Source organism: Patagioenas fasciata, chromosome 7 (genome assembly GCF_037038585.1).
Source record: "Patagioenas fasciata isolate bPatFas1 chromosome 7, bPatFas1.hap1, whole genome shotgun sequence".
In the NCBI taxonomy this organism is placed as follows: domain Eukaryota; kingdom Metazoa; phylum Chordata; class Aves; order Columbiformes; family Columbidae; genus Patagioenas; species Patagioenas fasciata.
In genome coordinates this window covers 27395757-27420707 of record NC_092526.1, presented here as the reverse complement: position 1 = coordinate 27420707, position 24951 = coordinate 27395757, and the positions used below count along the sequence as shown (strand labels likewise).

At 38.1% G+C, this 24951-nt stretch overlaps 1 protein-coding gene and 2 long non-coding RNA genes across 5 annotated transcripts in view; 1 reads left to right on the top strand and 2 right to left on the bottom strand.

Moving 5' to 3' along the window:
• Positions 1-7559, bottom strand: part of COL3A1 (collagen type III alpha 1 chain) — a 51685-nt gene extending 44126 nt beyond the window's left edge. For all 3 annotated transcript variants that reach the window (XM_065841420.2, XM_071811169.1, XM_071811170.1), the window contains exon 1: positions 7331-7559. In XM_065841420.2, the coding sequence (XP_065697492.1) occupies positions 7331-7409 (79 nt within the window). In that variant the 5' untranslated portion in view covers positions 7410-7559. The remainder of the gene's footprint in view (positions 1-7330) is intronic.
• Positions 6021-17072, top strand: LOC139828439 (uncharacterized). The gene is made up of 2 exons (XR_011740019.1): positions 6021-6179; positions 16685-17072. It is a non-coding gene; the product is annotated as an uncharacterized lncRNA (long non-coding RNA).
• Positions 12342-24951, bottom strand: part of LOC136102991 (uncharacterized) — a 66191-nt gene continuing 53581 nt past the window's right edge. The window contains exons 4-5 of the long non-coding RNA XR_010651540.2: positions 15584-15709; positions 12342-12700 (exon numbers count right to left, since the gene is read on the bottom strand). This is a non-coding gene — a long non-coding RNA (uncharacterized lncRNA). The remainder of the gene's footprint in view (positions 12701-15583; positions 15710-24951) is intronic.

The window sequence follows — 24951 nt, the reverse complement described above, 5'->3', positions numbered from 1 at the left end:
AGCTGTGTTGGGGTGAGCAATTGTTTCTTTTGTGTCTGCTTGAGAAAGGAGCTGCAGTTTTGCACTTGCTTCTTTTCCTAAATGAAGATGGAAAGAAGAAAAAGAGAGAGAAGAAAAAGCAGCAGCACAAAGGGAAAGAACAGACATAAAGAGATGTTTGCAGCAGTCAGTCTGCTAATGCACCAACTGGTCACTGGGCGTGAACTGTGGGGAATGTCAGTGGGAACTAATCATGTCCAGAAGTTTTCCAAGAATTACCAATGCTGAATTGGTGTGGGAAGTAGTTTTCAGGCACAGACCCGGATTCTTCACAAATTCTTTCATATCTACTGCTGCAAACGTGCACAGGGTGTTCCTGTAATTCTGCTGCCCTTTGCAGTGGTGGGGCTGGGAACAGAGCAGCGCCCGAAACCACCACAGCAGCCCCCACAAGATCTGCACATGGAAGGAAATGTTTTGCTGCCTGGCAGGAGAGCAGAGGTGCCTGTGCCACACTCCGAGGTGGGATGCACAGTGACAGAAAGAGAAAACCAGCAGCAGAAAGGGACGAATCTGCTGTGGCTGCGGAGAGCTTTGTGTAATGCTGATGGCCATTCTGGTACAAACTTGGCTAAAGTCTTAAATCTACAAGTCACATCCTCCATTTCCTGAGTGTCATTTGTGTCTCCCCTTAGCTGTAAGAGAAGGCCTAGGCTTTTAAAATAACAAAACACAATCGGCCTTAAAATACGTATCTTTCCATTATCATCACATTCTTCCTGTTTAATGTCTTGTGCATGCTTTCTCCTCTCTGGCAGATGTTTCTTCATGGAGTACTTGTGTGAATCAAAGCAAGGCAAAAATGTGCAGACATTGTTAGAAGAGGTACCGTTTTCATTCTCACTCTGATAGTTCATGTTTAAATGAAGGGTTTGACGTAAATGAAGGAAAATGGAAGTAGTCTCTTAGCTAATCTGAAAGGAATCTCTCCTGCTGTACTTTCACTAAACAAAGCCAGAAGTCCCAGAGCTGAAGTTTATCCAAACTAAAGCCAACAAACGCTTGTTGTTGGAGGGGGTTATATCATGTTTTCCATTGTCATTTTGACATGAAACAGGCAGAGTCTTCAACTTTGTAAACTTGGAGACAAGAAGATTGGCTCTGAAGTGAAAATAAATGAATAAAAGCAGTGGTTGGAAGTAGGTTAAGTTTTCTCAGAGCAAAATGGAGAGAGCCTTTCCTATGAAATACAAGACAAGAAAAAATAATGACAGCTTGAAAATAAAAATGCAAAATACAATTTACTATGCCTCTCTGTGAAGGATGTATTACTCTACAGTAATTGATGGAACTCATTCCTCCTTGTACCCTTCTGACATTTAAGCACACCTCTCTATCTCTGTTATACTTAAAGAAGACATTGACTCCTAGTAGATGTAATTTTTTACTGCCAGTAGAGATTATCAGTTCATCAGTAACAGCCAAGAGCAATGTAAGGGTTAATCTTTGAAACTGTTATACAGTCTCAAAGCAATATGAGAAATATTAATGGCACGATCCCTCCACATAAATATGGAAATCTTATTTCCCTGAAACACAAAGTGTGTGACTGTGCTGAATGGAGAAAGATCAGGAAATTCTGTGGGAATTTCTTACAGATTTTGCCAGTTTCAAAGCATCTCTTGTCAGCGAAGCCATGGAGAGGACAGAAGTAAAGTTTTATAAACCCAGTGCCTCTAAAGATTCATTGGAAGGAAGAAAACCCATAGAGAAGTAGCTGCCCTGCAGCAGTAACAAAGCCAGAGCACCAGCTCCCACAGCTGGCAGCAACATGGCCATGGGAAGCCAATTGCAGTGAGTCACCAGGCAGCATCTCCGAAACAGAGATAACATCACCCTGAACAGCACAGCCCCAAACAGCCTCCTCTCCAGGAGGGATCCACTGGATCCCCTCAACTGGAGATGGGCAGCATGCTGAGGGTCAGGGGATCCAGCGTCTTTCTGCATCCATCCACTCTCCCCTCAGCAGCCTGACCTGAAGGTACAGAAGCAAAATAACAATTCTTGCATCACTCCTAGCCAAGGAATCACATCTGTGCCGAGTTCTCCTTTTGTACAGGGTATATTATCATAGGCTAGTGAAGTATTACAGCAGGTAAAATGATGACACCAACATTTTTGTTCCATTTTGGGTTGAAGGTTATTTATCATCTGCCAAAAAAAAAAAAAAAAATCAGAACATCTCAAAACTGCAGACATACAGATGGTATATACTGAACTGCAATTTACAATTTACCACAAGGACAACTGGCTATCAGTTGTCATGCTGAATCAGAAAAGATTTTATTACACCCTTTTCAAGTCTGAGTTATATTTTTCTGGGTGTTGCCAATAACAAATTGAATTTTGCTCCATCACATAGAATTTCTGCAATGATGTGGGAATCTAATCCAGTTACTTCAAGACCGAAAACCCCCACTATGTTAACATCATCTTTGCCATTGCCAACAGTTTTCTTAGCTGCGATCTTTTGCCTAATTTCTTAAACAAGTGTGACTAAAGGACAGCATAATCTGCAACATTGAAAGACATGATTGTTGCACTAATTTCCACTTCTGTGGGTTTTGATGAATTATAACTTCAAACCAACAAACTAAAACTTGCAACTGTAAGAGCAGCTGTGACTTGTGCTCTTCTCCAGATCACTAACCTACCATGCAAACATCAGGATCAATATAGTTTTCACAGTGCCCGCTAGCCTGGGAAAATACGCTTTGTTATTGTTTCCCCCTACTGGTAAGATGAACCTTTCAGCTCTGAAGAAATTGCTTTTAATCCAAAGTGCTAAACAACAGTCTGCATCGTTTCCGTTACTGGCCTAGAGCATACTTTCTCGATTATGATGCCAGGTATGTCCCATTTGCTGCACATTTCTCATTAAAGCAAGGTTTGAACAACATCAGCACACAGCTGGGACAATGACTGACTGATCCATGTCAGTCTAGTTTATCAACCAGCCTGTGAAACAAAAAGGTGACAGCAATTCACTCCTTCCTTTCTCTTGAATAGCATTGATTAAGACTAACACCCAGCTGTTGTGCCAGGCTGGTATCTACTCACATTTTGCAATTGACACCTGGCTGCCTATGTGAAACCTCAGAACTCTGGCAGAAGCTGGAGAAGGAAAGAGGATCTGCTTGTAATCTGCAGCACTGAGAAGGGAGCAAATGTAACGACTCCGAGGCACCAACAGTAACATTTGTGCGAGAGACAACGCCCTTCTACCTTTTCCTCCTGTGATAAAGCAATGGATGTTTCTAATTCCATCCCCACTTTTAAAAGAAATCAGTCTATATAGATTGGGTCTCAAATTAAAAGACAAATCTGGAAAATAATGAAAGGTATATATTATGGTCAGATTGTCCTAAGGCTAATGTCTTCCAGGGGTGTATGATCTAAAATGTGTTTATGAAATCTGTCATACTTCCAAGAACATATATATGTAATGTTTAGAGGGGGTGGATTCCCCAGGCTTTCATTTAACATGATTTTTCCAGACCAGAAAGAAAAGTTTCCATTTTCCTAAGCATAACCTTGCTTGCTGTATGCTTGGTAAAAAAGTTAGGAAAAATGGAAGAGCCATAGACCCCTGATCTTTCATATCTTCACATAATCTAGGTTACTTATGAGAGCGTAATTAGGTGTTGGCACACGGACATGTATCATCTGGTTTTACCTTCAAAACTCTGCAGAAGGACTTTTCTGTGTTACCAAAACCTTTGAGGAAAGATATTTCTGACTCTCATTAGCATTACCCTTAAACTAGCTAATTTATCAACAAAATATGCATATATGCAATGTTGCACATACATAACAGCTAAAAATGTCAGTTTGACTGTCTCACAAATATAGTGCATCTGTGCAGTACTCATCCACTTCATTACCTATTTAATCCTTTCGAATTAATAAAAGAAGAAAGCAAAATGACTAAACAAAGCTGTTCACAAGTTTTCCTAAAATGTCATCCTTCTCTTCTGGGAGATCAGAAGTAGGTGCTCAGCATAAAGAGTTCTTTGCATACTGTCTTTTGAAACCTACATGTAACGGTTCTATTTCATTTTAAAACTGTAATTTGCAACTTAAAGTAATACAAAAGATCAATAAGCCTTCTCAGAAATATTTTAGCATTCAGTCACTACCTCAGAATGTGTTTCCTGACCACACATCCAAGATGATACTTACATTACAAAGAAAACACTAAACTACATTAGAGCAAAAAAACATTTGGAATATTAATGAAGGGTTTCTGGCTCTGCTCTCACACAGCTCCAAGAGTAGTAGGGTTTTCCGGATGACCTCAATCAAGTTCTCAAAGGACTATGGGGTGCACATCTGAGATGTGTCACACTCCAGGTGACTGAGACATCCCTTACTCATCTCAGATGTGGCTGAGACAGGCCCAAATCCCCCTGAGCTCCCATTTGGCACGGACGTGAGCAGGGCTGTGCACGTGCTTCCTTTGTAGTCAGTGGAAACTGCCAAATACCTCCAGTCTGTCTAGCTAAAATTTATGCTGTCTTCTGGAAGCAGCTGCCTAGATCAACTCTACAAACTCAAGATAAATGGTATGAATGCAGGCTGTAAGGCTAGCAAATGCTTGCACAAATTGTGCTGACTGGGTAGGGAATGGATTTCTTTCCTAAAGGACCATTCAAAGTTCTTACACTTTCTGGAGTTTAATATGCAGGATGTAAAGGTACCTTCAAATGGCGGAACTGAACAGACATTGCTGGAATCTGAATAATCTCTCGTCTCTGAAGAATCAGCTTCATGTCATGTCATGTCATGTCAGTCACCAGGAGACATTTTATCTTGAACATGGTCAGGGGTTGCAAATACCTTACACTGACTTGACACACATCAGAAAACCTGGATTGTGTCATGGTGATTTCATTTGCAGGCTAAAAGCACCCTAGTGGACATAGCAGCTTTTGTTCATGGCTTGTTCCAGGATATCCAGCTCCAAGCTTTTGAAGAGTGGTTCAGTCTGAGGCTGTACTCAAATCTCCAGTCCTAGTTATTACAGCAAGACAAAGAAATATAGCCCAGAGATACATCTGACTATCCTAACTTCGTGTATATCAAGCAGTTTCCTTAATATCTTGCCAAGTCTTGCCTCCTGGCAGGCTTTCCCAAGGAAAATTTTATATTGACTTACATTTGATACTAACCATATAAACATTTTTCTTGACAAGAGAGAGCATTTTAGCATGTCTGGAAATTCTCTTTTGAACTGTGGAAATTTTGGCTTCACAATCCATCACTGCCCTGCACATGAATTGCTGATGCTAATAATCAACTCCTTCAATTATTATTTGCTGTGAGAAAATAATATTCAAACGTGTGGAAAGGAACATTCCAAAGAGAGAGGAGACTTTGCTATTTTAAGGGATAACTAGGTGTTTTATCAGTCTCTCTGTGTAACCTCATCCCTGTAAGTAGTATGGAAGTTAGCCCAGTAAGGAAATGTTACTACACCATGAAACAGGAATGTGGCAGAAAAATGAGAATACTCCCTCACACTTCATTTACATATTGTTTTTCTACCCCAAATTTACCATTTCTTGAGTCACATATATATATTGCACCTCAGAAATGTCCAGGGATATGAGCAGAGTGAAGGAAAGAGACCTCATGCTCAGGGAGGATTTGTTTATTGGGAGAAATAAAACTGATGTTCCTTCTCTTTCTATTGGATAGTCGTTTAGTCCTTATCCCTTTAAAGATATATATGCATCTGTAAACATCTATGTAATGCACATTAAATATATGCAATACATATATTATTTGCTGCTGTAAGCAGAGGAAAAGTCACAGCATGTGTTTGCGCAAATTTTATAAACTTTTCTTCTCTCAGGATCACTGCTGGAAAAGCAGAAACAGAAAAGCAACAGTTCACAGTATATTATGTTTGCTCTCTGCAGAACAGCTTTATATGCACAGGGATTTTTTTAAAGACACTTCCCAAGGCTAAGCCTGTGTCTGTGTATGATGAGGGAGGTTGGTATTTGGGTACGGTGCTGTTGCAGATGCTGTTACCTGCCTTGCCCATGGACACAGCCCCTGAGCTCCAACTGCCCCGCTGCCAAGAGCCTGCTGGTGGACTCACAGCCTCTGCCTCGGCAGCGGTGCCTTTCCAGGTATGCTGAGACAGACAGGTTTGCCATGAAATGGCTAAAGTAATCTTTTTCATGTTTTCTGTCATACAGACTGAGGTAGGGTGCGGTTTGAAAGGAATTTGGCTTTCCTTTACTACGCTAAAGTGTATTTGGCTCCTGCTTATCAAGTTATTTGTAAAGTTATTCATTGCCATGATGCAAGAATAAATACATTGCAGATCTTTTATATTTACAAGAATGAAAAATGTTTTATCTTAAGGAAGGTCTGGTTTACAACGTCTGGCAAGCAGGAACAGAGCACATCCAAAAAAGGTCAGCTGTACTTGTGGAATGTCATCTGTTTAACTTAAATACTCATACCACACTTATCTTCACTCTGAGTTGAATTATTATATACAAAGTAATTTTTTCCCCCTCTAAGTTCCATGCTCACTTAGTTTTTGGTGTTCTCACTCTCTGTAAACACGCACACACACACTCGCATGGAGTCCCGGATACCATCAGCTGCTAATCAGGCTCATGAGAGACTGAAACAGTCTGCAGATGCACAATTCGAATTTTCAGATGAGGGAATTAGTTTACCCTCCTGCTTTATGTCAAAGTAAAAATCCTGTAAGCTAACATATTTTCTTATATCAGTCTTAAAAGCTGTTTCTTAGCTCTAACTGTTGGTGGGAATTTTAAGTCTGTTCGCCGCATGCAAATTGTTTAAGCAACACCCCATGCTGCCAGTGGAAAACACACAAGTACAAAGAACTCCAAATAAAAAAAACTGGAAGCAAAGACTTACTGCTTGTGGCAAGTAGCTTGTAGGCAGCACAGAGCTAAAAGTTAAAATGTTATTCCAAGAGTTAAAAGAAAAAGTTTAAAAAGTCTCTGGTGTCTGTCATAGGAAAACAAGTAAGAACAGGAACAAATGCAGCTAGGGCAGGCAGCACTGTACAGTTCTTTTAACCACAGAAGAAAACAAAGTAAAGAGAAACCTTTAGGGTGGTAATGCAAACTCCTACAGCTTTCAGCTTCAGCATTAAATATCTGACTCTGCTGAATTAGTGAAGGAAAAGTGTTCTGGTGAGATTTGTGAATACATATTTCTTATAAGCTATTAAAAACATTGGTGAGAAGAAAAATAAAATACAAACATTAAATAATAAGAAGCTTGAATTACTCACCGTCTTGTTGTGCCAAAATAACTGAGGGTTGAAACACCGCAAGAATGAGCAAAGTTACTTTTTGCACAAAGCTCATCATGTCTAAATATTAGACATGAGACTCTCTGTGCAAAAATAAAAATGGGGGGGGAAGAAAAATCTATTCAAAATAGCAACATCGGTTGTTCCCTGCCCTTCCAGCACCGGGCCATGTACAGAACTCAGCCACAAGCATTCCCCAGCTTTGGCCTTAAATAGGAAAAAAATTGGCTTACTTTACTTTTCCACCCCCTTTACTGAAACATGAGAAGAAGACCCATCCCCTAACAGTAAATGAATGATTAATATTTCACTTGGCTTTACAGAAGAATAAAGTCAACTAAACAAAATACACAGCACATCTGGAACTTTTGTGTGCATACGAATTGCACACTGAGACGGTACATGAATAGTTAGCGTGTTCTGTATGTGAGATATATCCATGTAAAAAAGGAAGTCCTGTGGTAAACCCTCTGTGGCAAAGTATTTTTTCATGTTAATTAGGAGTCAATGGGTACAGCCCAAGGAGGATTTTTAATTCTTAGCGCTCCTTAACGAAGATAAAAGGTAAGTACCTGATGTGGCTGCACAAACTGAAAGAATCTCAGAAGTGGAGGAGCAAACCTGGGAATTTCTGCTGATGACCAACCAGAGTTAAAGAAAGGAAGGTCTGACAATTACAACACTTCTGTTCCAGTGCTTTTCTCACCATCTCTGCTTTGCACCATGATTTTGCACAACCTGGGAATAAACTGAGCATTAGAAAAAAAAAATGAAGAAAACAAGATTCCAAATCAGAAGCACCGATCTCTCAAAGTAAAATTTTTCAAATAATTCAGTTTGATGCTGTCATTATGACATTTGAAAGGAATGCAGAACAAGTACCACCTTTTCTTTACTCTGTGCTCCTCAAGCAAGAAGATGAAGTGGACAACAACAGTAACAAAGAAATCTTGAGGCTACTAATCCCTTTTAAACCTAGTTCACCCCATGCAAAACTTTACTGAGATTAGGACCAGAACACACAAACTTACTTTTCCAAGTAAAATGTCTTAAGCAGGTTTTATTACGAATGTGGTTTTGCTGGGAATGTAGCTTTAAGTGTAAGCTTGGGAGACTCCAAAGTGAATGCAGAAAGCTGCCACAGTGTGCATCTCTGCTAAAACAATGAACAAACTAGTTGCTGGTCTCAGTCACTTTATTTGATCCAGGTCATTTACTGCAGGAGTGCTCATTCATTTATTCTTAAGTGTTGCTGAGATTACAGTGACCCAGGGAACCATCCCTCCTATCAAGAATTCATTAATATCATGAACTGTCACCCCAAAAAAGGGACCCATATCTCTGTATGCATAACAAATAAGAGCAATTTGAGGTTACCTTTTGATCTAATAGGTATTTGGTCTCATTTCTAAACCTATTTATCTGAAATACACTTGCACTTAAACTGGTAAATCCTCTTCTGCTGGGGTCACATGAGGTGGAAGAGGCTGAAGCAAGTATGAAGAGATCTTAAATAATTTGATGCCATTTTCAACATATGCAGAGGATCTCTTCTGTGACTTTTACACTCATAAGGTATCAATGGCTTGATACATTTAAAAGGAATTGTACACTGCTTTTTTGCATTCATTTAATATCCCCCGCCCAGTATCCCACGTTTTCTGTTTTGGGATGGTGGAATCATTTCAGGCATCTTTGGGTTTTCATACCCAGTATTATATTACTTAACAGGTTATGTTACTTGTTTTATAAACTTCAAGTAGCTACAATCAACAAACACATAATCACCTCCTGTTGAGCTATCCTAGGATGTAAGACAGAATGCTTCCAATTGTTATGCATGGGTCTATAAGGTTTTCTTCTCTTTTCGAGTTATACACAGGACATAAATTAGAAACACAGCATCTAATAATACCTGGACTGATTTGCTTGGCTTTCTTCAACAAAAATGCACAAACAGACCAAACACTGGACTCAAAGCATTCTCAGCTACGGAATGACAATTAAACAAAGTTAACTATTTATCAATATCATATGCAGATCAGTTTTTTATTACCATTCTGTTTTCTTTATTAACGCCTTTGTGTTCACCACAGTAACTATTGAATTTACATGAAAATTAATGAATGTTACATGGTAAGTGTTCACATGTAAATGGTGAAAGACAAAGTAAGAGAAATTTGATCACGGTCTTTGACTTAAAGCCACTTTCATATTGAATTCTACGAATTTTTCAGCCCATTTAACCACAATAAATATTTCTCTAAATTTCTGAAGTTTATCCTTTCAAAAAAAGCAATACCCTTGCTGACTCCCTTATTTTCACTAACACTTCCCTTCCATTTTCACACAACATAACTTGATTGTTTGAGTAAAATTTGAATTCCAAGAACAGCTCCGGATTGGTTACCTTTGTTTTCAAACTAGTTTCTTACTAGATTATGAACCCAGATTTATCCATGACACTTACAATTTCCCATAGGCACTGCAATATCAATCTGTGTGCTTGATTTTGTATAGAAATGAATCCTGAAGTTTCTGTACGGAAGCACAACCAATATCACTTAATGATTACATTCCACAAAAACCTACAGACCTTGTCTTCCTTTGGTTCTGCAGTATATTTGCAGTGGTTCAGTAAATACCAAATGGCAATGCTCAGCTACACATCCTCTGCACAGAAACAGCCCCCCTAAAAACCCAGCTGTCTGGATTCTGGAGTTTTGTAGTCAGTTTTGGAGTATTTAGTAAGCAGCTCTTGGTTAACACACACCTTCCCAGGGTTGTAGTGTCTTGGCATCTGAACTAAACTGGAAAAAGTTAGCCATAACAGAATTGGACCATTCTTGTGGGGAGGAACATGGAATAATCACTTCTGGAAGTTATTGAATGTATTCACGATTTTCTGCAGATACTATCACATATGTGTAGACCAAAACTACTGACCTACCTCTATGTCAGATGACTGGAGTTTGCACACTGCTCTTGCAATTTGGGATTCCTTGTGTATGTTTGAGTCTCGTGGTTAGTGACGTTCTTTTCAGAAAGACAAATGAGAGACACACTCTTACACATTTACAGGTGACCTCAGGTCCACCACACCACCCCAAAAGGTCAGTCCTTAAGCAAATGATCTAAGTGTTACTTTCAGAGTTCCCAAAGTTCTGGCCTCTAGAACAGGCTGGCAGCCATCCCTTGTTTCCAAAAGGGCTTAATCTGAACTGAGAATCTTCACTTTTTGTCACTGTAATTACCCCTATGTCAGGAATAAGATATTTATTTTGTGTTCTGTGTGGATTTTAATGACAGTAAAGAATCTTGGAATTTAAAATGGAGTGTAGAATTTTACAGAAAATACTGCAAGCAGTGCAAATAGTGATCAAAGGCACAGGGGTGGAATGAAAAAAAAAAATAGGCTGCATTTAGGCAAGTGTAAAGCAACTTCCAACTTCTTTTTCCCCAAATTGTACTTAGTGAACCAACACACACTGTTAAGATGCATCTATGACATTGTTTTCTCTTAAAGTCCACTTTTTAAAAACATTTGACTTACCAGAAAAGCTGAATCTAGAGCCACTAAAGAAACCCCACACACTTCTTCAACCTTTCCTGTTTATGAGCTAGAAGGAATGAAAATTAGGACTGACATCTTAACAGACAATTACAGGAATTAAGGTGGCAAAGTCAATGAAATTGTATAATTCTTCTCTCATCTTTCCATTTTCACTGAAATTATTTTCTAAGGCATTGGGACATCAGCTTTTGAGATGCAGCCTCTTGTTCATATGTGCTCCGTTTTCAGCTTCACCCGGCTTAAACGGTTTTCACAAACAAAAATTCAAAAATGCTTTTTTTTTTTCTGTTTTGTTTTTTTTTTTTTTTTTTTTTTTTTTGTAGAAGTCCTGTGCAGATTAAATAAAATTCTTCATCTGAGTCATGCTGGGAACTGTGTTACAGCACAGCTGTGAAGGCTCTTAAGGCAGAGCCAACATTCTGACTGCATACGGGTGAAGCAGACAGCACCCACAGCATTTTCTCTTCACAGCAGGAGGGACACAAGCCAAGCTAGTTTAATGACCTTTGGGTGTACTGAATGCTGGGGAATTCAAAATCTATGGCCAGGGTGTGGTTCTTCTGTACTGAACACAGACCTACTCTTGTCGCCAGTGATGGAATCTGTTAATTTAGAATGCTGGCCCTATGCCTCTGTAAGGATGCTCCTCCTTTTCACCGAGGTGTCAAAACTAATTTGCAAGAAATCCTGTCTTCTTGTCTCTAATTCGGATTTCCACTGTACAATGGAAACAAAAAAAACAAAACAACAGACCTTCACTTTTAAAAGAAATACTACAATCCTATCCACCTAAGGAGCTACTTAATGAAATAGCTACACAACTTTGTGGCTGGAGAGTGTCTTGTAAAGGCTTTTGTGCTCTACAATTTGAGGTTGTTGAGCATCAAAATAACATAAAAGGGCGGAACATATTTATAGATTTAAGAATAAACTTGGTTGTGAAATGGTGTCTATGTTTACTTTTACACAGACACATCTGTAAGTAACAAAAACTTGTTAAAACCATGGGAAGACCTGTCTAATAAGAAATTATCATAAAAAGCAGGTTATCCTTTCTGCCATGAGGTTTGTGTGGAAGTCATCTTTGCTGCAGACTGTCCATGCAGTTCCCAGAGGGCTCACATGGACTGGACTTCACTGCCCTCCAGCTCTTGGTTCACATGGGGCGCCAGCATAGAAAGGGGATCCTGCTTTCAGGCTTCAGCACCAGAAATCCTGCACATTTTGTGAATGCTTTTTCTTTCTTTTCTTTTCTTTTTTTTTTTTTTTTTTTTTTTATAAAACACCAACAATAACTGTAAGATACAGTCAAGATTTTTAAAAAATTGTTTCACATTTTTCTGTTTGCTGATTTATTGTTTTTCTAATGAAGGAATAAATATTCTTGTTTGAGTTTACTAAAGAATAACGAAAGACCATCCGTACTTGTATGACTCATCCTTTAGAAAAAAAAAGAAAACAGAAGAACACAGGACTAAATGTTTTAACTCTTGGTCTGTTCAGTATTAACATGATTGGAAGCAAAAGGAATTACCAAGGCAAAACAATTTAAATTTTGAAAAAATAACTATTCTAAGTGAAGGCCACTGGAGACATGTAAGTAGGTCAGAGAACATGGCAAGTGATTATCCCAGTCTGGAGAAAAAAAAAAAAAGAAATAGCAGTCTTGAGGAGTAATGTCAGAGCAGTTTTCACTGGCTGATGGTATGAGGCAGGTATGACGTTCTCCTCTGGACTGCGAGGGCTGCTTCTGTCCCCCGGAGCACCCGGATTTCCTAGAATGGAGGAACAGGCTCCAGCTGGGTTTCTGGAAGGAGGGGCAGCATCCCGCGGGGCCAGCTCCGCCGCTGCTCGCACCAGCGGGTGGGTGGCCCGGGAGGCTGATTGCAAGGGTTCTCTTGGCATCTATTTTCTGGAATTTCTTCTGATCCATGACCTCTTGTCACATTATTTTTTCTGCTCTTAACTCTAGTATATTGTCACAGAGCTCACTGTATATCTGCTCTTGGAAAGTGGCAGCTCTTACAAAGTAATCTGTCCAATGTCATGCATAAAAGAACACCACAGGACCTCAGTTTAGATATATGGGTTGATCTGTTCTGCTTTTGAAAGGTAGCATTGAAAGTACCTCTCAAGATGAATCCTGTCCTAAGAATATTAAGTCACCACCTGGTATCTGAAAGCCTCAAAGTCTGTACTAATAACATCTGGTACAATGGCAGACAAAGAAAATATTAAAAATATACATGTATAAACAGGCATGTATTATACTTATGGTACTGATCTGAACTCATTTTATGGCTAAGCTCTATATGGGCTGGCAGGTTTTGTTTTAATATTACAGAATGGAAAACCCTAGTTCAAATGTATCAATTGTAAATTAGTAAGAACTCACTAGGCTATGATAGGCAAGTGTGGGCAAGTTTTCTTAGATACTCTGAGTAAACAGCTACCGCAAAACTCCCCCAAAGTACTAACAATAAAGTTGTGGTGGACTCTGTTGACCAAGGTAAACACTTAGGAATAATAATCTGGAAAACAGAATGAAAATACCACACATTCATTCTTTTTCATCCCTGCAAACTCTGTGGCATGAAGAGTGGTGTTAATATTATTATTTTTATGTTTTTACTTGAAAAAATTATGCTAACGAATTGGATTTAAACTAGTCTGTAAATCAAAAGTTTGTTATGACTTATTTGAGATCTATTTACTCTTTGTTTCCTAAAGACAAGAAATGCTTTTTATCTCCTTTCTTAACAATTGCGTCTCATGGAAAAGTGCAAGTAAATATAATAGAAAACTATTTTCTAACTGGAACGATATAGCAACATTTTCTTAATAAACAGCGTAGAGGTGTGAAATTTTACTCCTTACTACCACAGTCATGATTTTGAGAGCAAATAATTAAGAGTATGCTTTTAAATGAAAATACATGTAACCCCACCTTTGCAGCCCCAGCCAAACTCTCCATCCTCAAAGGAATATTCCACCCAACACTTGCTAGAGATCAGTCAAGCTCCAGGACCCTTACTATTGAAGAAATCTTGCATGCAGAAAATTAAAAAGCAGCAGCAGTGGAAGAATCTCTCAGTGAATGCCACTGTATCTGATTAGTACTTAAGATTAGAGGTCTGGGTCTTTCTTGCTGGTGCTGCAGTGTGCTGTTTACTGCAGTGGCAGCATTCAGTCAGTTCAGCAGACGTTGCAGGAGAGCAAAGAGATCCCCTGGGGGGAACCAAGGACTGTTCAAATCCTCCCTCTCCTGGGCATCTCTGCATTTCACTGGCATGGAAAGGGTGCTGACCCCCAGCCACCCACCCCACACGTCCCCCATGGGCTTCTGCTTGTTCCCAAGGCCAGCAGAACACACAGCTGTTGAGAATTTGTGAAATGAGAAGACACACAGGACTGACTATCTGATCTGCTGTTACGGAAATCTTGGGCTCTTTGCACAACAGAGAATTAAGCCTGTTTCCATTCCCAGAGCTTCTGGTGCTGTTTTTGATTTAGAAATTGCACTTCCTAATTTATTAAGGTCAGAAGGTCAATCTTGTTATTGTACTATCTTTCCCATAAGCTGCCTTACTGTGCCTCTTTATGTTTTGCCGTTGTGAACAAAACCACTGCATACTGGTATTTTTCCAGCTCCCAAGATATCACCCGTGACCATATTAACTACTCAGAAAGTGAAGGAAAGCTCTTCTTTTGGAGGAGTTTTCAAGATTGCTAATTGATTTACATACACTATCTCTAGGTCTCCAAGAACTTTATCAAGTATCATCTTTACATTAAGCAGATGGGAAACTACAACATAAAGAACTGAGAATATTTTCTACAAATACAAAACGAAGATATGAGAAAAATATCCTGGTCCTGATCCAGCGCCATATTTAAAGAATTACAGTTATGGAGTTGTCATGTACCTCAGATTTGTTTCTCATCAGCCAAAGAACACTCACCATTAGTCCTCAGAAACCTCCTATTTAAAATAAAATCTCACAAAATATATCATAGTACAGCCTCAGTGTAACTACCCCTCAGTGCAGATTACATTATGATACAAAAAAAAGACTTGTATAAAACACTAGTTACAGCATTTGTTTTTTTGTGCTAAGGCAGCTACTTAAACTCCAGAGAGCTTGCCATCCAGTAAGATGGCAAGCTATATAAAGTGATGTACGATCTGAACACAACTCTGCAAAGAGTTGGAGCATACAGGCATTATTCAAGATAGTTGCCCCAGGCTCATGATAAAAAACAGTATGAGCAAGCTTATTTAGCTATGCCCTGCAGTACAAGGCATATGCACCCTAAGTGCAAACTTATGGTACCGTCATTTTAGTGATCAGATGATTTTCGAATTTTAGCTTAAAGCAGCTTTCTAATGAAGATGAAAAGAGAACATTCAAAATTTCGACACTGCATTTTTGTCCTATTCTTTTTTATTAACCTGCGAATAAAATGTCATGTAGATGAAAAAGCAACATATATTTAAATCAAACATCTATATGCAGGTGCAGGAGAAGTGGATAAAGGGGTCTTTCATCTTTTTTTTTGTTTTAGCCTTTTTGACATTAGAATGAGGTGTCTTTTCAGAATTTCAATTTGAAACCTTATTGAAACACACTTTTCAAAAAAATGACAGGAAAACTCACCTCATCAGTATCTCAGAGAAGCTGCAAAGCTGTCAGAAGCAATACTTCTATATTCATGAGATATATTCATGAGATGTTTCTAACGTGGAACTTGTAAAAGTACACAAGTAATGTGAATTGCAATTTCTGCAAAGCAAAGCGTAAAAAATCATTAAAACCATGAGAATTAAAAGAATATGACCTTTAATAACTTCTAATGTTATCAATTAAACAATGTGCACTAGTTTTCCTTTGGACCTAGTGCACTGGCTATTTTGGAGTACAATTAGCAAGGCAGTTTTACTCTATTTGTGCAGAGGTAATAACTCCTCAAAAGCAAAAAATAGCTATTAGTTCTTCACAGAAATACTCCATCTGGTTCTGGAACTGATATTGAAGGCTGATATTCTTATAGGTGTCAAGCTGAAAGGAGATTTTGAATGTTCTTTTTAGAATAAATCAGAAGTCCAAACCACATAGATGCTCATTACATGAATAACGTTAAAGTAGATATGAATCACATTTATAGACACATCCAGGTCTTTTTAAAGAAGTGAACAGTGGAAAGAAAGCATAAACAAGCAAGAATCTTGCTTTATTTCCTTTTTCTGTGGAAGAAGCTGGCAAAAATGGCACATGAAAAAGCTAATATTCTCTCACTGTAGAGTTATTCCTACCACTTCAAGAATAGCTGTGGAAAACAACGTTGGATAGAGAAGAAAATTACAAGAGACTGTGTTCTGCAATTTTTAAATGCAGTGTATTATTTTCAATGAGCTGAACAACACATAAGCCAGACCCCCAAATACATCAAACACAGTACAAACATCACAGTTCCATCATGTCAGTACAAAGTGACTAAACACATTCCTTGCTACTGAAGCGCTTTTGAATACCCAAAAGTTACACTTATATATCTAGGCTGGCTTGGTCTAGGTTCAAAATTACTATAAATGCACCTTAATACAGCATCTACTAGGAGATAGAAATAGGACCCCTATAGATATGGCCCTATTTTCCACAGTAGGAATCTGTATCCACCTCTAAAAGATAAGGATCCCTCCAGCATTTGAGTGTTGTATATACCTGCCATTTTCACTCACTGCATTTTCTTCTTTGTAGCTTCTGATCTGGTTCTCACTCTAATTATACATAATTTGATTAATGAAGAGCACCAGTAACATCTGGAGTCAAGCTGGCCAAAAGGAAAAACCCCAACAAGATGATCTATTCAGTCCTGCGATGTCTGGAGAGCCTGCTTTCCAAACCCCGCACCTCAGTGCCCAGAGAGCGATCCAGCGATCCCCCTGGCAGCCAGCTCGGCACAACCCAGACACTTCACATCGACAAGTCACCACTTGGCTGACCCTGAAGTCTCTTGCAATTCTGAGGAAATCAGGAGCTAGAAGCTGCTCTTTCTTTTACCACTTCAAAGTTTCACAGCCATCACACTAATGAGTATTTTTTTAACTGCTTAACAGAATAAAAAAATTAAGGACATTTAAATCCATTCTTCCTTGTGTTCTGTTTTGTCACTGCAACTACATTTGTAGCATGAACAGAAAAGTTTGCCCCAAAGAGCTTACAGTATTTCTTCTTTGCCTTTTGCTTTGACAAGTAGATCAAATTCAAATTGACTACTCAAGTTTCATGTTTTTAGTATTAATTCCAGATAAGAAATATCTGTCTTAAGGACACCTCATAATCTTTAAGCTGTAAGTATTATAAAATGATCTTCACACATATGAGATTGTGAAATAAATACTGCAAAATGCTCCTCTCACATGATATAGTCACACATTAATACAAATATTTGGAATATTTTCACTATTGATCTTTATCTTTAGACAGCTCTATTTCCATGAAAGCAGGTTTGTCTGCAATGAGTTACCACCTAACCTCTGTTGAGCCAACTGGGCCGTTCTGCCTTCCTTCAAGCTTGACTAATGCCAACCATCAAAACAGCTCCGCATTAATACAGACAACTGTAAAAACACACAGAGAGCACCAGCTATTCAAGGAGCAGAACTGTCAAGGTGTATAGGATGGATGTTGCTGAAGTAAGCAGGAAAAGGGATGCAGGGACTATAAGACATTTTGATAGGAACCAGAGCAGGCAGTTATGCAGGCAAAGGTTGATGTTTGAGCCACAGACTCTGTGGATGGACGACAAATGCAGCCTCAGATCACACTGCAGAAATGCAGGAATGTGAGAGGGCTGACACCTCAGCCCCGCCAGGACCTTCCTGCTCTGCAGAAGGAGTGTGTTTGAGGGCAGGGGCAGCTCTGCTGCTGGCTTCTGTCTTCAAACTCACTGGCAAAGCCAGCAATGGCAGAGCAGCGTGTTTTCTTTAGCACATGGCAATCTCCACCCATGGAACTGGGCTGGAGTCATACATTTTGACAAATTAATGAATGAAATATATGAGGCATGAAATAAATTAAAGATTGATCCATTTGTGCTCCACAATACACTCTGGTATGAGATAACCTTATAAACAAAAACACTACATGGGCTTTTAGCCTTTGCAATTTAGTGCATCTAAAAGTTCAGGGATGTGCAAGTTTTGAGCTTGTAAAAATTTTCTGAATGAAAAGACTTTGGAAACCAGGCATAATTTTTAATTCCACTGATTTTTATAATGATAAAATGATATCTTCGAATATCAGACAACTTAATGAACAGGAGAATAATAGCCATATTTCTCTGCAAGCTTACTAGCTTATTTATATCATTTTATGTTTTTAGCATATTCTCTTGGAACAAACATTTTTTATTAATTGTCTTTGGTTCATCAACCTGAACCTAAAATTTCTTATCTGAAAACATTAAGTCCCACCCTGTTTACTCTAACGACACACATCAACTTCTTAAAAAAATGCAGCTGTTTTTATTTTTTTTTAAATATTTATATCTTTTATCTTTATAATTATTTTTTATTTTATTATATGTTGGCCTTGCTTTTCACAGGTTTGATGTGTTTCATGAGATGACTGCCTTGGAAAGGATATTTGGATATTCAAGGTATTTTCACAGTTGTTAGTTATCCACTCCCCAATCTCTGTGTATTTTGGGAAGTCAGAGCCTGGACAGAGTCACAGTTATTCAGCTGAGATTTTGAAAAGCAAGAGAACCACCCACAAAAAATGACCGGCTGGTTACTTCAGACATTGCTACAGCAGAAGCAGAGGTATTGATCTGTCTGCTCACCTTTCGCTGATCCACTCATATAAGCAAATTTCTGGCATGTCTAGGAATAAAATGACCTTATGGTGAATCTGTTTTTCCACATATGATCTTTCCTGAAGGACAAATGCTTATTTAAAAGCTACTTTGTTGTTTTTGGAAAATTTATGGCTAATTTCTTGACTGAGAAACTGCCTGGAGATTTGTTTTATAGGGCATGTATTTTTTGCAACATTTCCTCATAAATTTATCCAGACCAGAAATAAAGTGTGTAAACTCAGGGATTATTCTAACTCACCTGGATAAATTTGTATTTTCGGTGCTTCAGACAGAAGTGGTAACATGAAGAAATATGATGTTATGCAATACGTAGACATTACTTTATCAGAAAACCTTTAAAAATGTATTGATTAGTTATTGAGCACTTAACTAAAATCAAGGTGAAAGCCGGTTAGGAATTTGCATCAGGGTTGAATATCTTTGGATTCTCAACTGTGAAAATTCCTCTGATGATCAGAACGCACATAACTAAGCACTAATTATGGAGGGGAGTGTTAGCAAAAGCTGTTACGTATTTCTCTGGAATGTCTGGACTGCAGTTCCTTTATCCTGGCCACATCTGCCTTTTCCATTCTGGCTGAGTTTTACACCTCTGCCCCGTTCACTGGCCTGCACTACTTTATTTCTGTCTTCAATGTTCCTATTTTGTATTTTCTAGTCAGATAACCCAAGCAAAAATGTAACAGGTATTTTTAAAGAAAATACTACTAATGTACCATTTCCTGCAACCTTTTCAATAAAAATATCCCTGGTATTTTCTAATTAGAAAATTTCAGACTGTGGTTGACTGAGTTTTCTGGGCCAGTTAAAAAAATCCAAGTAACTAGATATCTACATTGATCTGCAAAATTAGCTTCTGCCTATTCTGGCACATAAAATTACGATTTTGTTTAGTATGCTTAAAATTTATATTTTCCTAAAAACACCCATAGTAATATCTGGATATAAACCTAGTCACAACTCCTCAGTTTTTGGTTTCATACTTCATTACTTTGGTCTTCCCTAATACCACAATCTTCAACTGGTCAAGCATCTTTTTTCCTACAAAATGTTTCACTATCTTCCTCTACAGTGTTAATTGTCAAATGCCCTTTTAAGTACCCTTACCCAGCTCATTGAAAACCACTTGCCAGGCCTTTTCTTAGCTTCTGTGAAATCAAGCAAAAAGGGCCATGTTTAGACACAATTCTTTCTGCAAATCTACTAAAGTTCCCACTAAAACTTCTCTCTTTTGTGGAAGTCTTAATGTCAGAGAAGCATGAAAGTTTCAGAAAAATAATAAAAAAGCTCTCTCAAAAGTTAAGATATGTCTCTTCAATTATCTTCTTTTCCTTTTCTGGAATAAGTGAAAAATATTTTCTTCTTGACCCCTGTATTAAATACACATTTTGTTATTGTACACAGCACCTCCTTTACTTTCTGAATCCACATCTACTGAAAGTATCAAAGCCCCCGCAGACTTCATCGAATGAAAAAATGCAAAGTTTATAAAGTCCCATGAAAATTGATACATATGGAAAGTTTTTTGTAAATTAAGTTGAGAAGACTTGCATAGAAAAACAATTCAGTCTTCAGTGTTCTGTTTATCTAATACTGAAGCTTCAGTGTTTACTTTACATCAGTCTGTGTTTAGAATGGGTTTGTGGACACTAGATTAGATAGCAATAAGTCTGTAAAAGCCTGGGAAAAATGAACAGTTGACTTCTTCTTTCTATAAAACACTTAAACTGTCAGTAACTTTCGATACTTTAATGACTACTAAACGTATGTTATAAATAAGGTGGGACAAACAAGTTTCAGCCGTTTTAGCTGCCGAACAAAATAAATCGGTTCAGAATTAATTACTCTAGGGTTTTTTGCATTGTTTATTGGTGTTTTTTTATTTTTGCTTTTGCTACAGGGTGTTCTTTTTAAGGTGCTCACATCCATAAGAGCTCCCATCCCTTTCCCCAGAGCCCGAAAAAAAATGGATTTGTGGTTTGGTGTTATAGATTCATGTCCTATCTCAAATATCAATTTTTTATTATTATGAATAATTTACTAGAAGATCAAAGTTCAAAGCTACTTTCTTAATTAGAGGGAGTGATTTGAACTAAGGTCTTCTGCTTTCTGGATAATTGTCCTTCAAGGCAAACAAAGTATTTTGAAGTAAGTACCTCTTGGTTCCTGTTGTTGAATCTGTTTCACTTGCTTTCTTGGAGACCAATCAATATAAGCACCTAGAAATTACTGTCAGGAGAAGTTGTAAGCAGCTGAATTAAAAATCTGTCTGTGGAACTACTGTGTTTATATATGTTGAAAGCAATTACTTCTGCATATAAAGTAGATTTTAGCCTAAACATCTTTGGATATTTAATGTGTTTTCTAAACATTTGTAGAAACTTGTGTTCAATTCTGTAACTGTGCCTTTATATAACTATGTATTTGTGCTGGGGCTTTTTTTCTCCAAGGATTTTACAATAGTTAAAGAGAACCAAAATATAAGATTCAAGGTGTTGACAGTACACAGCATGTGCCCATGCGTTAGGCAACTGATTTGGTGTATAAGGTCTTATATTCTGGTGAAAATGAATTAGATGAACAATTGAAGAGTAAGCTTTAAAGTTTTGGTTTTTTTCAGTTTTGATGCAATTTTATGCCAAAAATACTGGTTGTGGTATCAGTCTGAAAGGAGAACATGGAAAATCTCCCAGTTTTTATCTTGGTTAAGTTCAACAAGACACACAGAATCTGCAAATGAGAGGCCTTTCTCCACAGAATTTTTGTCTAAACTGATGAATCCTGTTCCGGTTTGTACATGGCACAAAATGCTGACAGCCAAAGAATTAAAAATTGTACCACAGTGAACAATCATGCGCTGGCAGACGGGTAAACTAGATGACCTAATAAACCCTTTCCACTTCTAGTCTCCAAGACTTTGTGAATATACTCAAGTGAACAATCTTTTTATTAAAATGCCAACTGAAGATGAGCTTGTTTGGAAAATTAGCAATTTTTGTAAAAGAGAAGAATAATTCTCCATGCAGGTTTATGAACTGTTGACGCAGCATTTGATGGCATCCAGAGCAGTAGGCAATGTCTACAGGCAGGCCAAACCAGAGGGCTGCTTTGACTACAGCATTTAGCAAAGTCAATAAATATTTCCCTCCTATATGCCAGGGACAGAACAACAGAGAACAGCATGACACATCAAGTTTTTCAGTTCTCAGTAATCTGGGTAATGTTCTGCAATTGTTCACTTCATATTTGATACAAATGCAATGCTCTCCTCGACTTTCTTTCTTTTATTATAAATTTAGACCTTTATCATACTGTTGCATGTGGAGACCAATAAAAATAATCCTTTGCTAAACTACTTGCCAAATCCTATTGAAATGTTTAGATCTGCACCTCTTTTTTGTAGCATAATAACAAGATAAAAATGAAAGTGTCTCAGAAGACCTTACAGGGATTTGTGGACTATTTAGATTCGGAGTTTAAAATCAAATTATACTACTTGGTTACATTTAGCTTAATTATTTTACTGGAGCTCTGTAGCAACCATATTATTCTGACCTCTCCACTCAGGATGGCTACTGGTGCTGTTCTCATGGCCTGGGTTAGAGTTCACTTATTTAATCATTTGAGGATGATAGATGCAAGTTAGTTTTTTTCCATGGTACACATTTTGCTCCTCAAAACAAATGTCTTCCCGGGCAATTGTCTAATGTTTGGATGATTTTCATTGCACATAATTGATGTGGAAATCCTTGTTAAATGATTTCGAAATTTTCTTACATCGAATTCCTTCAACCTTTGTGTGTCCCTGGATTTCTGAGTGGTCCCAACCACAACCATGTGTGGATGAGAGCTGGCTAACACTGAAAGACAGCTCTGCCAGGCACATGTTGCTATGTGAAGTGAAAACACAGCACCTGAGTAGAAGCAAAGTCTGATGGACATGAGCAGGCCACAGGAAGATGTGAACAATGTTACCATATTCTAAGGATGGTAATTTTTTTGCGTAAAAACACGGTAATTCAGTGAGACCTTGTGCCACAGATGTTTCTCTGAAGATTTCCTACAGCATGGCTGTTGAGGAAACAGTGAATCAGTTTTTGTTCTGAATGTCTGGAGTTTTACTAAAATGAGATGCTTAAAAACTACTTGCATCAAGTATGTGCCACTGATAACAAGTCCACTGTCTACTGCCTATGTAGTACTTCAAATATGAACTAACTGTAATGGTACTCCAAGGTGCAACACACAGAAGCCTAATCTTTCCTCGAAGATTGGGCAAGAAAAAAGCTATTACTATTAGGATACACTAGAGCTCATTCAGTACATGATTTAGCTCAAAAGGAGTGAATAGGTTATTAGGCACTCAATTACAACACCCTAAGCTGCTGCCAAGAACAACCATCTTCACCAGAGACAATTAATGGGTTCCTCCTTTTTTCTCGCCCCCCCCCCCATCCTACCACACAACAGCTTGTGTTTTTTCGTTTTGTTTTTTGTTTTGTTTTAACTTCTGTGCCACCATTGGGCCCTGTGGAAGAGATTCTGGATTGGAAGATGTCTACGTAAAGCCAGTATACAATGGGGCCATTCTGCAGCTGCGAGCAGCTATGGATGATGATAATGCATGGTGTGGCAATATCCTCTGTACAGACTGAAAGGCTGGTTTTCAGCATCTACTATGAAGGAAACAGCTACTACTGCTTGGTTTGGGAAGAAACATATTTGCTCACTTAAAAGATTTCTAAAAGATGTCAATTTACAAATCAAGACTGAAAGTTTCAAAGTAACAGGACTATGTTGCAAACTCATTTATCCAATAAACAGTTAAATAAAGGCTGCTCATGATGAATTTAAGGCAACATGATGTGGCCTTAAAGGATTGTAGTTCTTAGACCACATGTTTTCTTACGGGATGTGAGATGCTACCTAAGGGAAAATGTATTTCCTGACAGCGTGGGGAGCGTTAGATTTTATATTGAATCTTCTGTAAAGCTCTGTGGTGTACAAGTCACTAAAAAACATACAGCTCTTAGCTTTGCTAGATAATACTGCTCCTTGAATTGGTGTTGCTTTCTTTGTTAGAGAATAATCATCCACAAGGGTGGTCAAGGAATAAGATTTTAGTAAATGTACGGTTTACACCAGAGACCATTTCAATATTTATTTATGATCACTTAGGATGTAAGAATTGTTTATAAAATACACACAAGATAGCAACTGTGTGAAGTATCTTCATATTCACACTTCAAAGTCCATGAATCAGGAACTAAGAGTAAATAAACATTCTTACGAATTATCACATGGGTACTTGTATATTCAAATCTCCACAATGGAGTAAAAAGATATAGACTAATCCAATGGGTGATATTGCAAAGCTTTAAATTAGGTGCCAGTATAATACGAAATGAGATATCTTGTCTGCGTTCTGATCCTTGACCTCACACAGCATTGCAGTAAGTGTGGGTAGGGTGGGAGTAGATTTAAGCAACTCTAAACCAGAAGTGACGGTAAAATTACAACTTGACAATGGGAGAAGAGAATATGCAACCAGCAGGGAATGTCAGACTATGCAAAATCCATTCACTTAAAAAACAGCTGTTGTCACAACTCAGTATTAACTAGTCATGAGGTTTATGTCAGTCTATTGAAAGAAATTAACCTAATTTTAAAACACAGACATGGCATAAAGAACAAAAATAGCCAATTCAGTGCCTTCTCCTCAGGTACATTACACAGAAATTCTAAAGCAAAATGTACTGGTCAGATAATTGGTGAGGAAACAGAACAGGACTCTTAACTAATTTAGAAAACTAAGGGTATGAGACATCAGAGCAGTTTACTAGTAGCTTAACTTTTTGGAGCAGGATTACTCCACCGCAAAAATTGCAGGCATTTAATGCTTCCATATTCCAAAGACTTGCTAGAAACAAAGCAAACAAATTAAGCAAACTATCACTAGCCCTGTACCCTTGTACAGAATGAAAAAGAGTATGAAATGAGTCTATTCAGTAAATTAAAAGAACAGACTGAAAATCTTTTTGGAGTTACAGCTTTTGGAATGAATTAAAATAACATAGTGTGCATATTTATGTGGTCTGCATCTCACTGTCTCCATAGTAAATTTCATCTGACTTTGACTTCT